This window comes from Manis pentadactyla, chromosome Y (genome assembly GCF_030020395.1).
Source record: "Manis pentadactyla isolate mManPen7 chromosome Y, mManPen7.hap1, whole genome shotgun sequence".
Classification (NCBI taxonomy): domain Eukaryota; kingdom Metazoa; phylum Chordata; class Mammalia; order Pholidota; family Manidae; genus Manis; species Manis pentadactyla.
Window position 1 is genome coordinate 31353290 of NC_080039.1, and position 13407 is coordinate 31366696.

General features: G+C 47.5%; 1 protein-coding gene across 1 annotated transcript in view; it reads left to right on the forward strand.

Moving 5' to 3' along the window:
- Positions 1–681: 681 nt before the first annotated feature.
- Positions 682–13407, forward strand: part of LOC130682118 (protein Shroom2-like) — a 42172-nt gene continuing 29446 nt past the window's right edge. The window contains exon 1 of the mRNA XM_057496248.1: positions 682–1265. Within this exon, the coding sequence (XP_057352231.1) occupies positions 900–1265 (366 nt within the window). The 5' untranslated portion in view covers positions 682–899. The remainder of the gene's footprint in view (positions 1266–13407) is intronic.

A 13407-nucleotide genomic window follows, 5' to 3' on the forward strand; every position in this document is an offset into this window, starting at 1 on the left:
GCCGAGGCCCGCGGCGGGCCACAGGGTGCGTCCGCGCTTCCAGGCCGGTCCCCCTTCCGGCCCGCAGGGGGCTCCCGCCGCGCCTCCGGCCTCACCTGCGCGGCAGCCCGTAGCCCGCGAGAACAAAGGCGGGGGCACCGGACTGGCCGCGCGCGCCAAGATGGAGGCTGTTGTGGGTTGCGGGCGCTCCCGCCGCCTCACCTGCCGAGACTCGGCCTCCCGGGCAGCCTGGTACGGGCGCGGGACCAAAGGCCAGAACTCGCGCCCGCCTCCACTGGCGCGCCCCTGCCCGCTCTGTGCCGCGCGGAGACCTGGGCGCGCGCTCCTGCCCCCTACCCTCCGGGCACCTGGGGGCTCCAGGTTCGGACACCGAGCGCGCGCACTTGCGCCACGGGATAGCGCGGGTGTCCGAGCGCGCGACCCCCGCCCGTGCCCCGGCCCGCGGCGCGAGGTCCCTTGGGCGGGCACACCCCCACCTCAGGGTAACCGCGGGACCCCGGGCGCCTCGGCCCCCGCACCCTGGCGGCCGCGCGGGTCCAGGAGCGCGCCCGAGCTCCCGCTCCTCCCACCCTCCAGGGACCTCGCGGGGCCCGAACGCGCGCCCAGCTCCGCGCCCTGCCCGCCGGCCCCGCCGCTCCCCGCCCCTCCCCGCCGCTCCCCTCCCCTACCGGGTCCGCCTCCCCCGCGCGCCGCCCCGCCCGCGCTCCCGGGTCGCTGCAAGCTCCGGCCGGCACTTTCCTCCTAAGTTGCAGTTTAAGTTCGCCGGTGGCGGCGGCGGTGGCGGCGCGGGCGCTCGAAGCCTCCCTCGCCCTCGGCCAGCCGGTGCTCCCCGGAGTGCATGGGCGCGGGCCGGGCGGGCCCGGGGGGCTGAGCGGGGAGCCGCCTCCGCGCCCCGCGCCATGGAGGGTGCCGATCCCCGCCGGCGGCCCGAGCGCCTGGCCGAGGCCGAGGTGCGGGCGGCCGACGTCGGTCGCCTGGTGGAGGTGCAGCTGAGCGGCGGCGCCCCGTGGGGCTTCACCCTGAAGGGCGGCCGCGAGCACGGAGAGCCGCTGGTCATCACCAAGGTAAGGCGGCCGCGGGACCCACACGGTGACAGCCCGGAGGTGGCTGTGGGTGGGGACACCGGAGGGAGCGGCCTGATCGCGCACTGGCCTCGGGCGCGCATCTACCCAGGTCACCTGCGGGGACGTGGGGAGACGCGCCCCCGAAAACACTCCAGCCGCTCCGCGGTGGCTTCCAGCCCTGCTGGCCCCCAGCGCAGCGCAGTTTAAATGGCTTCTGTTCCGGGTCCCCTCCCTTCCCCCTCCGAGAAGAGGCCTGACCCGGTCCCCTGTCAGCCCCGGCCTCCGCAGCGGCGGCTTGCACCTGTGGGGCTGCCCAGAGGTTAGGGAGGAACATTCTCTTGTGCCAGGGTGGACCGAGCAGACCCCTCCCGAGGTCTAGCAGACCCATTCTTGCCGCCCTAGGTCTTTGTTTCTGCACCCCTTGAACCTGCACCGCTTATCACTAGGAAACCTAGACTAGGACGCCGCCGCCAGCCCATTCTCTATTCCCATCAGCCCATCAATATTTACTGACTTTCGGCTTCCAGCCCTAGATCCACGGCGCTCTGGATATCTGCAGAAACGTACAGAAACTGTTCATCGTCCTTTAGCTGCAATACTAAGAAATTCCTGGTCTCTCAGGAATGTGTTTTACATATATGTGTGTGTGAGAAGGGAGGGGTGCTGACTTAGAACTTTGAATTCTCTTGTCTCAGAACAGAAAAAAAAGTACATTTGAAATTTACCAGCCCAACCTGTATAAACCAGTAAAAACAGAACAACCAATCATCCAGTTTTCTTCCGGCTAAAAGTGTCTATTGATCAGCTTCTCTGGGAAAGGTTGGGCTGGGCCATTCCTAGGGACAAAGTTCCTTTTAAAGTGTAAAAATCCTTGGCTACTACCAGAAGTGTGTGAAGGTGACTTACTAGTTTTCTCTGCTTTACTGTTTCACCACAGCAGGAAGAAATAAAGCGGCTCCTAACTCACCCTGCTGTAATGAGTTTGGAAAGTAGTGTGGCTTTGTTGTTCAGATACCAATTGAGATACCAGACTTTTCTATTTTTTCTCTCATTTTTATATTAAAAAAACTAGGGACTTTGAGGAAACCCTTGTTGAGATGTGCACTGGAACTTATGTTTAACTACAGAAAGAGGCTGTGATTTTTATTATAAAAACTTAACTAACCTGAAAACCATTAAGGAATTGGATTCTTGGAAAAAGATGGTGAGCATACTGTGGACACACCTTGCCCAGCAGGCCTTTTCTTGCATATGTGTGTATTAAAGCATGCTAGTTTATGCCTTTTTAATAAAGGTTTCAATGGCACTTCTGATGGTAAAAGTTAAAAGGATGCCAGGCAAATGACTCAGACTTTTAGCATGTCCCGTATTCTTTTTAAACAAGGTGCACAGTGCAACATACCTCAGACTTATTTTTATAGGAAATCGAATACACTGTGAAACATTATTTAAGGTCAAGTCTTGCCTTTTGACTTTACATGGTGTAAGAAAGTTGGAAGTGCCTTAAACTCTAAAATTTTTGTTTTTACTAAGCTGGAGAAGGGGACCCCAGAGCACCTCCTCTTTTCTGCAGGTACCCCAAGTTTTAAAATACCTAGTGTATTGTTAGTGGCTTTCTGTGCTCCCTGACCAGGAGGCACCCATCTCCTTCAAACTGAAGGAGGCGGGCAGTAAAACCCAGTGGACACACACTGGGGCCTTTTTGGGGAAGTTTGCTACTGATTTGGCTTGTTAGCTCTCACAGTGTTTGGGTAGTTGCTAAGGTTTCTTCTTTTTTAAGTTTTTGGAGCTAGGATGATAGTGTATGTGCTCAGCTTTTCTGGATTGCACATCAGATTTTGCAGAAATAAAAATGTTTGTGATTCTTAAGTGACATATGTCCCCCCCCTTAAATTGCTGCTTCATTTTTATAGATGCTCCAACATGGCTAGAATCCTGTGGTTTCTTTGCTTAGGATGGAGAGGAGTCTGGACAGTTTGGGACTTCTGTACTAAATTTCCACATATGCTAGTGTGTACATGCACAGGGGCTGCTTGCACAAGTACATCAATACTTGTTAACCACACGTCCTGTTGCATGGTATTCGCAGTACTTCATGCACCTGTCTTTCCTCCCAGATTAAGTTGTCAGTGATGCTTATTTACAATCTAACAGCTGGTAATTAACTGTCACATTATGAGAAAAGGATAAAGTGTGTCCATTTAAAACCAGTTAAAGATTGAAAATCTTCTGTTGAGATGGAGACTGGGGCATACTGTTCCACCATCCGAATGTGGATTAAGCCAAGCTCTGAATCACCTTTTCACAATAGCTACCCGAAAAATCTTCAGGACACATTAAATAATAATTCTAACAGTTTTTTTTTCCTTTTGAAACACCTTGTAATTAAGTAATTAAACGTTAGTCCCCTGGGATATTACACAACTTATTTTCTATTTAAGAGAATCTGACTTGGGTGTAACTTGATCTACTATTAGAGGACACAGTTGTTTCATGATAATGGGGGGTCTCATTGACAGCTTCATAGGCGTGCAAGTCTCAGAACTGGGAGAGATGCCGAGAAGAAGGCTTGTGCAGTCCCTGATCTTCAGATGGAGACATTTTATTAGCCCATTTTGTAGGTGAAACAGCTAAGCCAAGGGAGGCTAAACAGAAGCCCTGAGGTCACAAACCTGGCACGCTATGGGAAATTCCATGAGGACCAGCTCTTGATCCCACATGTTCCTGCTTTGCCTCTGCTCTGTCTAGAACCACTGGCAGTGCCATGTTAAGTAACTTTGTCACATCCATCAGATGAGGATTTTTCCGCCTTCGCACTGTTGGTATTCTGGGCTGGCTGGCTCTCTGGTGGGGGCCGTCTTGTGCATTGCAGGAGGTTCACTAGCAACCCTAGATTCCACCCACTTGATGGTACTGGTACCTGGTACCCCTACTCCAGGTGTGACAGCCATCAGAAGTCCCCAGATGCTGTCAAATGTCCCTTTGGGGCAAAATTGTTTTTTGTTTCTAAAGGGTTTTTAGCTTTTTAGAGCTCATGCTTAATTCTTTTTGAACAGTGGCCTTTTGTGTAGTTTGCATGGAGGGTTGTTTGCTTCCCAAGCACTGGCCTTGATAAATCGGCTTTATTTACATAGTAAAACTCAAACAAATACTTGCTTCATCTGCCTTTTTGTAGCTGCAAAAAGGAAATCAAGCAGAAACTCCTGGGAGCTGTGTTTTATGGGCATAGTCAGCAGGGCTGTTGGGTAAGGACTGTCTTTTCTTCTGGGTCTAGTTTGAAGTTAGAGGGATACCAGCTTCCCCAGAGTGGCATTCTTGGAATTTGAAGTGCTTGTGTGTCAAGTCCCACCAGACCTCCACTGAAAGGTGGATGCTGGATCTGTCACCTGACTTTTAGCCTGTCGTTTTACTGTGGTTGGGAAATCCACAGATATCCGTTTCTCCATGCTGCTGTTGGAGAGGGAGCAGAAATAGTGTCCATGTCCTAAGAAAATAGACTCGGAGCTGTTCATATTTCTGAGGGTGCCCTTGAAAGCAGGACAGCCCAGGACCTGGGTGAGTCGGTGCCATGGATGTCCTTGGTGTCCTGTTTTTGCATGTTCCTTTTGCTCATCAGTTCAGCAGATGTAAAACCTCAGTGGGGTTAGGGAAGGGGCTAGAATTCCAAGAAGGCAGTAAGGGATTCCTTAGGAAGCATTCAGTGCACCAGCTGGGTGTCAGCTGGCCCCCTGCAGCCTCAGTAGTGCTTGTTAAAGGGGGGAAGGAATGAAGCCCCAGCCCCTTCTTCGTGCCATTTCTTAAAGCTCCCCTCTTTCTCTGCCCCCAAAAATGTCAGAGTAGGGCCTTGGACAGAAGCTGCAGAGTAGATGTTAATTAGGGCCTGGCCTGGTCCCAAGGGCAGCTCCTTTGGCAAGTGGATGATTTTCAGGTTGCCTCTGGGGAATAAAACTGCTCCCAAACTGCCTCCCCCTCTCAGGGGGCACCAGACTGTTAAAACATTTCTTTGGACAAGACACAAAGTCCTTAAATGGCCTTTCTAATTTGGATGGAGAAGGTGGGGAAAGGTGGGTGGAAGGGAACTTGCACATTTTGGGGCTGTGCATGGAGCCAGGTGGCAGACCGTTATCCAGAGCAGGAGTCCTGATGTCAGAAGGCTCAGGGCACAGATGGGCCTTGGTGGGTGGTGCTGGTGGGCACGGAGCATGCATGGCACCTTCCTTTGTGGCTGAAAGGGCTTGATTTTATGGGGCCCTGCTAAGTCATGGTCTTTGATGACCTGGGGACCTGCGAGCTCAGAATGAGCAGTGACATTGGTCAGGACAAGTTGTCCTTGATAGAATCTGGACCTGAAGGCCGCCTTTCAAACAAGCCCACCCACCATCTCAGAGAGACCTAGGTGTCATCTTACCTAGGCTACAACCATTCTCCAGAGGACACGTCAGCAAGCCACAAGCCCACCTTCCCCCTGACTCCTCCCCTCAAAGAGCCCACCGAAAACCCTGGCTATAAAAAGCCTCTTAACCTGTTAGAGGCCCCCTTTCCTTTGTTCTGCTGGCCAGGACAAGGGGGTCTCTCTCAGGTTCAGCAATAAACCTGCTTGGACTATTGAGTTCGTATTCCCTCATTTTTTCACTGTATCCCCTCTTTTTTCTTTCAGTCCTATGTCCTTATATTTGCTCCCAAGAACCAAGCTTTCTCCATATCAGTAGCGGGTTTTAAAAAGAGTCACCTGTTGAATTGAGCAATGGACCAGGAACCCATGGATCTGACCTTCTCTGTGGATGTTGCATGATGTCTGTGTCAAGGCACAATCCCTGGCAGTGAGACAGGGACCATAGATGTAGTCAGAGTAGGGTGAGGGCCCCTGAAGGGGGCAGGGTGAGATATTTGCAGTCAGAGCAATGTTACTACATGCAAGGAACCCCCACCTGCTAAAATTCTATGTTTAACATTGAGCTCTAGAATCATTCTTCAGTGAAATCAGTTAATGTTCCCCAGATAAAGAAGAGTAGCACACGTTTTATTATGCTAACCATTTATAATCATGTGTAAGGTTCTCTTTAGCATACTAAAAGGCCCAGGCCTATGTGCTGTCATTCTCCTTCAGATCTGATGTAGTGATTTTGCAAACTGGGCAACTAATTTAGCAAGTAAGCCCAGGCATAAACAACACAGTAAAAGGCGGGAAGGATTCCACCTTAAAGATAAGATTGCATTTTAATACCCAAGAAGTTAAGACGTTAGAAATTCTCAACTTACTCTTTAGCAAACAATACCTCAGCCCATCCTTGTTTCATATGCCCCCAGACCAAGATGCTGGTATCTCAAGGAGAAATCATCAGAGGAAGTTGCTTGTGTTAAGTTAATTCTAAATATTCAGAGGCCACTTAACAAGTCCACACCCCTAAGTTTTTTCATGTTCTCGAAGAATCCTCAGCTGCCTATAAAACCCCCTAGACAACGCACCACTACAGACTCTCTTGTCCCCTCCTGGCGTAAGCCAAGAGCTCTGTCCTTTCACTGTATCTCTAAATAAAAGCCCGTACCTTGCTCTCCTACCTTGACTGTGAAGCTCATTCTTTGGCTCCTCAAACAAGAACCCTGGCATCTGCAGTTCCTGTGCCTGGGAATGCCAGCTCTTTCAGGTGTCTGGTATGAATATGTGGTGGCTGGGGGAAGCCACCTCAGCACACCCAGGGGCCAGGGCTGCTGTTGTGGCCTCAGCAACTCCTCGCATCAAGATCTTGGTCCCTTTTGAGGTCAGCTGCAGTTTTTCCAGTTGTTAGGAGTGTAATTCTGAAGACTCACTTGTATATAAATAGTATGGTTAAAAAAAGAAAAGTGAGTTTTCTTTCTTGTGCTGAAAGCCCCTTCTTTCAGTTGGTAGACCTACCTTGCAAACTGGCTTGCCAGTATATCTTTATTATGCCATCCAGTCTTCACCTACGTGGGCCCTGCTGAGTTCCCATCCGTGGTTCTCAGAAAGAGTTCTGGGCACAGTGGGTGGGGGTGGGTAGGAAGTCAGGCCAAGCCTAAGTGAGATCTCAAGGTCTGATGGCTGGAGCTTTGAGGTTCAATGGTTGGAGGATTCTTTCTTTCTTAGATATTAATTTAGCTTGATTCACATCTGGAAATCTAGAGGCTCTGCAGTGTGAAAAGCTGTAAAAATAAAATTTAAGCCCTGAATCAAATATCTGTACCAGGATGGGTTTGAATTTCCTGGTTCAGTTGTATTTCTTAACATGCCCAAACATTCATCTTTTGAGAGAAAAAGAAAGCTGGTTTGCCCACAAGCTAAATGTAGAATGGTACAATAATGAACTTGTCATAAAACAATTGTTTTTAAGTAATGACTCTGTGGCATCTTACTACACGGATGGACAGTGACTGCAGTGGGGTGTGTGGAGGGGACTTGATATAGCCACAATGTTGCTCCTATGAAACCTTCATGAGATTGCATATCAATGATAACTTAATAAAACAAAACAAAACAGTTGTTTTCACTTTGTCCTAAAGAGCTGGGATTTCTAAAACTCGCTCTTCTATTTCATGGCCGAAGACATTGGGCTCCTGGCTTGGAAAGGGCTAGCTTTTCTATTTGGAAAGCATTGGGATTTGTGCACCTGCCAGAGCTCTCTTGTGTCCACATGCAAATAAACCTGGATTTGTGGGTTTCTGAGAAGCTCTGTGCAGCTTCTCTTCTTTGTACATGGGGCACAATGTAAACATTCAATAAGATAATTTAAGGGTTTAAACACTGAATGAACTTTGTATTCAGGTCTTAACATTTACTTTCCAGTGTCATGGAAAGGGGGCAACACTCTGAGGAGAAATTCTGCAAGCCACAGCCCTCCAGGCCAAAAACTTTCACCCACATGCAAGATTTTGGAAGGGCTGAGGGCTGCATGTTGCTGGCTTTGGTCTCTTGAAACTTTGCTGGTTTGTAACATAGAGAGTATGTTCTGGAAGAGTTGTTCTGTTACCTTGGGTAAAATATTTGCATCTAGTTGACAGAGGCTGTTCCCATTTCCTAGTGTGAATGTTAAAACTTCTCTTCAGGAAAAAAAAAAGACTTCTCTGTGGGGTAACGTAGCTTAGTAGGACAATGGGGCAACATAAAAAAAAAGAATCAGGCTAACCTTATTTTAGGGTCAAACCAATAAGGTTGTTCTAAAAAGCCAGGATATTCTCAATAGCAAAGCAAGAGTAACATTTTTTTTTTTAAACCTGGGCTTCAAAAAAAATTTCTGGGGTAAGTTTTAGGGAATGTCAGCCACCTGTGTTGGATGGGGAAGGAGGGACAGTTCTCCGCGTGGGCTGGGAAAGGTTGGGTTTGTGTTTCCTTTTGGTGGGAGGTGACTGAGATTTTGAGATCAAAGGCAAATTTTGAAGGTCAGCATTAACCAGACAGGGTAGAATCTGAGTACTTTAAAGGCAACAGTTTTGCTTATTAGTGGAAGGAAAGAGACAGAATGTTAGTGTATCTTCTTGACTTTTTATTTTTATCAAAGTGGTTCTTGTACAGTTTAAATAACCAAGTAGCTCTTCAGGGCTTATTTCCTATCAGCAGCTCCCTCCTCTGTCATTTCCCCTTCCCTAGAGATAACTCGAGAAACAGTTTAGCTGATATCTTTTGGCATTTGCTTCTTTTCCGTATTGCTGCTATTTTTGTTTGTTCCTGTTAGGGGTAACCGTGGACTTCCCACTGTGGAAGACTGGGGTTTGGCCTTTGTTTCACATAACCTCCTTGCCACCAACTACCCAGGCATATTTCTTGGGCTCCCATACTCGCTATGTAATCACACCATAATTTGGGTTAGAAGAGGGTTTTTTCAACTTTAGTACTGTTGACCTTTGGGACAGAGTAACTGTTTGTTATGGGTGGCTGTGCTTTGCCTTGTAAAATTGCAGATGCAGTGAGAATGGGCCTTTCTGTTTCTTGATTCTTTGTGCTAGCTGTAATTGTTTTTGGTTTTTTTTTTCATATTCATTATTATTTATTTATTTTTATTACTATTTTTTAAATTAATTAATTTATTTTTTGTCATTAATCTACAATTACATGAAGAATATTATGTTTACTAGGGTCCCCCCTTCACCAAATCCCACCCACAAACCCCATTACTGTACTGTCCATCAGTGTAGTAAGATGCTGTAGAATCACTCCTTGTCTTCTCTGTGTTGCACAGGTCTCTCCATGCCCCCCCATTACAGATGCTAACCATAAGGCCCCCTTTCTTTTCCCCCACCCTTAACCCTCCCTTCCCACCCATTCTCCCCAGTCCCTTTCCCTTTGGTAACTGTTAGTCCATTCTTAGGTTCTATGATTCTGCTGCTGTTTTGTTACTTCAGTCTTTCTTTGTTCCTATAGTCTTTGGGTTTGAGGTGAGTCTCTTGTAAGCAGCATAGAGATGGGTCTTGCTTTTTTATCCATTCTATTATTCTGTGTCTTTTGATTGGTGTGTTCAGTCCATTTACATTTAGGGTGATTATTGAAAGATATGTACTTATTGCCATTGCAGGCTTTAGACCCGTGGTTGCCAAAGGTTCAAGGTTAACTTCTTTAGTATCTTACTGTCTAACTTAACTAGCTTATTGAGCTATTTTAAACACTGTCTGGTCATTCTTTATTTTTCTCCCTTCTTATTCCTCCTACTCTGTTCTTTATATGTTGGTTGTTTGATTCTGTGCTCTTTTGTGTTTCCTTTAACTGCCTTTGTGGCTAGTTGATTTTATCTTTTGCCTTTAGTTAGTATTTGGTTGGTCTGCTTTCTTTGCTGTCGTTTGATTTTCTCTGGTGACATTTAGTCTTAGGAGTGCTCCCATCTAGAGCAGTCCCTCTAAAATACCTTGTAGAGATGGTTTGTGGGAGGCAAATTCCTTCAATTTTTGCTTGTCTGGGAATTGTTTAATCCCTCCTTCATATTTAAATGATAATCGTGCTGGATACAGTATTCTTGGTTCAAGGCCCTTCTGTTTCATTGCATTAAATATATCATGCCATTCTCTTCTGGCCTGTAGGGTTTCTGTTGAGAAGTCTGATGATAGCCTGATGGGTTTCCCTTTGTAGGTGACCTTTTCCCTCTCTCTCGCTGCCTTTAAAACTCTGTCCTTGTCCTTGATCTTTGCCATTTTAATTATTATGTGTCTTGGTGTTGTCCTCCTTGGGTCCTTTCTGTTGGGAGCTCTGTACACTTCCATGGTCTTATCAATTATTTCCTCCCCAGTTTGCGGAAGTTTTCAGCAATTATTTCTTCAAATACTCTTTCTATCCCTTTCTCTCTCTCTTCTTCTTCTGGAACCCCTATAATACGGATATTGTTCCTTTTGGATTGGTCACACAGTTCTCTTAATATTGTTTCATTCCTGGAGATCCTTTTGTCTCTCTCTATGTCAGCTTCTATGTGTTCCTGTTCTCTGATTTCAATTCCATCAATGGCCTCTTGCATCTTTTCCATTCTGCTTATAAATCCTTCCAGAGATTGTTTCATTTCTGTAATCTCCCTCCGGACTTCATCCCTTACCTCTTGCATACTTCTCTGCAGCTCCATCAGCATGGTTATGAGCTTTATTTTTAATTCTTTTTCAGGAAGACTGGTTAGGTCTATCTCCTTCTCAGGGTTTGCCTCTGTGATCTTGGTCTGTATCAATTTCTTCTGCCTTTTCATGGTGATAGATGTATTTGTGGGGAGCTGGCGTGTGTGTTGGGTAAGAGAAAGTCCCTTCTTGCCAGTTTAAGGCCTTCCTCTCCTGGGAGAACAGTGGCCTCTAGTGGCTTGTGCTGGGCAGCTGTGTGCAGACGGGGCTTCTGATCTAGCCCAGCATCTATGGAGTTTATTTAGCCCTGCAGTTGCTGTGGGCATGGCCTGCCTCGGGCTGCTGCTCCAGTATGGTGGAGCCACGTTGGGGGGGGAAAAGAGCGGGAGGCTGTTTATCACGGTGAGGGGCCTTCACGCTGTGCTGTGGGGGTTTGGGTGCCCAGAGTTCCCCGTGATTCCCAGCTGCTGGGCTAAGTGTCCTCGGGCACTTCCGTCCAGCTGTGGGGTCCCTGTCCCTTTAAGACTTTCAGAAAGCACTCGCTTTTCTTTGTTCCCGGGGCGCCGGCTGCAGAGATCCTCTCACAGGTTTTACTGTCCTGTTTCCCTAGTTTCCAGCACCTGACACATGTACTGTGTCTGCACTCTGGCCCGGATGGCGGGGGCTGGGTGTTCAGCAGTTCTGGGCTCCGTCTCCCTTCCTGCTCCGACTCCTCTCCTCCCACAGTGAGCTGGGGTGAGGGGCGCTCGGGTCCTGCTGGGCTGGGCTTGTATCTCACCCCTTTCACAAGGCGCTGGGTTCTCGTGAGTGTGGATGTGGTCTGGCTGTTGTCCTGTGTCTTCTGGTCTCTCTTTTAGGATTAGTTGTGTTTGTTGTATTTTCAAAAATATATGTGGTTTTGGGAGGAGATTTCTGCTGCTCTACTCATGCTGCCATCTTGGTTCTCATGCTAGCTGTAATTTTTGCAGACTTATTTTTCATTTCTCTGTTTGTTGTTCCTGGGTGATTTCATGCAACCTCATGTCAGAGTCCTTCCATTGAGTTTTAAATTTGTGTGCTCAGTTTTTTTAAATTGCAAAGGTTCTTTTGTTGTCATTGCTGCCCTTGAATGTTCCTTTTTGATACCATACTCATCTTGTTCCTTGGTTCCTCTTGAGGATATTATACTGTTTTTTCAAAATGTCTTCTTGCTGCATAGAGGGCGCTCCTGAGCTCTGCAGCTTTGTTTTGCCCTTGCTCTTCCATCTGTGAGGTTCCTGTTGAATGTATAGTGCTGCTGCCGTCCGTGGGAATTTCAGAGTGGGGCATCATGACCTGCGTTGGAGGCTGGGTGGGTGTGGGCGAGTGATCTGGTGAGGCTGCTTCCCTGGGGACTCCTTTAAGGCCATAGCTGTGGTTGTTTCTTTTGGGCTGGTCATGTCCTCATCAGACAGTATTTTTTTTTCTCTCCTGAAGATAAGCTTCTGGTGTAGGGCAGATCTCAAAGGGTGAAGGGAGGTCTGCCAGTTGAGGGGACCACTGCTGTGCTCAGGGAGGGGAGAGAGGTCACCCCTGCCCCCTCCACTGGCCACAGTGGTTCCAGTTTGGAGGGAAGGTCTTCACAGTGATGAGTGGCAAAGCTTGCATTTGCAGCTGGATCTTGCGCTCCACCCTTAACCTTTTCTAATCCTTTATCCTCAGTCTGTCAAACTAGAATCATTACCATTTTAAAAATTATATTATGGTGAGGTTTAAAGGAGGCAGTATGTAAAGTTAGCTCTAGTAAATTTAAATTCCTTCTCTCCTCTCCTTTCCTCCTTTCCATGACTACATCCTATTTCATTAAGAATTTGAAAAATATAAAAAGTAATGTTAATGTATTGACCCACCAATTTACTATGGAAAGACTTGGAGCTGGATTTTGCACGGTAGCATTTTTATTGTCTCCTAGAGATTTTGTTAGGGATTTTGCATAGTATTGGATTTGAAGGGAAGAATTTAATTAAAATCCACATCTCTTGCCCAGCACCAATTCATTGGTTATGTTATTTACACCCCCCACTGGAAGTCATCATTTCCTGTTTTCCCTCAAAAATATTTTTTGAATAATAGTGTTTCTTCTTTTTATAATATCAGTGAAAAGTCTCTCTTTCAGAGCAATGTGATTTTCAGAAAAACAGGACTTTAGAACAGTGGTTTTGGGAAGTGAAAGTAGTAGGAAAGATAAAGGTCCAGTATCCCCAAGACAACAGACACCATTTCCTCACTGCTTCGCTCTCTGGCTGGAGAAAACCTTTCAGGGCGTACAGTTAGACCCACAGACTTGGCGGAGACACTGTCTGCTCACCAGAGCCCATGTGTCCTCTTGTGGACGCATTGCTGGATGACAGATCCCAGCTTCCATTGTGGCCAGGTGTGGCCACGTGACAGTTCCACCCGATGAAAGCAGATGAAAGTGAGGCCTGCCGGTTCAGCCTGCCCTCTTTCCCCCTCTTCCGGTTAGAGGGAAGTCCGACCTATGCTGATGAGGCTACCGTGATGCCTGGAACACGGTTACCCTCCCATTAGTACCAGAACATGAGCAAGAGATGAGCCTTTGGCGTGTCTGGGCCATTACACGTTTCTTGGTTTACTCGTTACAAGAGAGAGATTATTCTAACAGGTGAAATCCAGGGAGAAATCAAAGTTTGCCTTTTAACAAAACACCTGACTTTAAGAGACGATGCTTCATGTATACCTGTACAGGAGGGAATGATTATTTACTTTGTAGAAGGAATTGCTGTGCATGTCCAGTTAGCAGGTACTTTGTTCCCTGCATACTTATTAC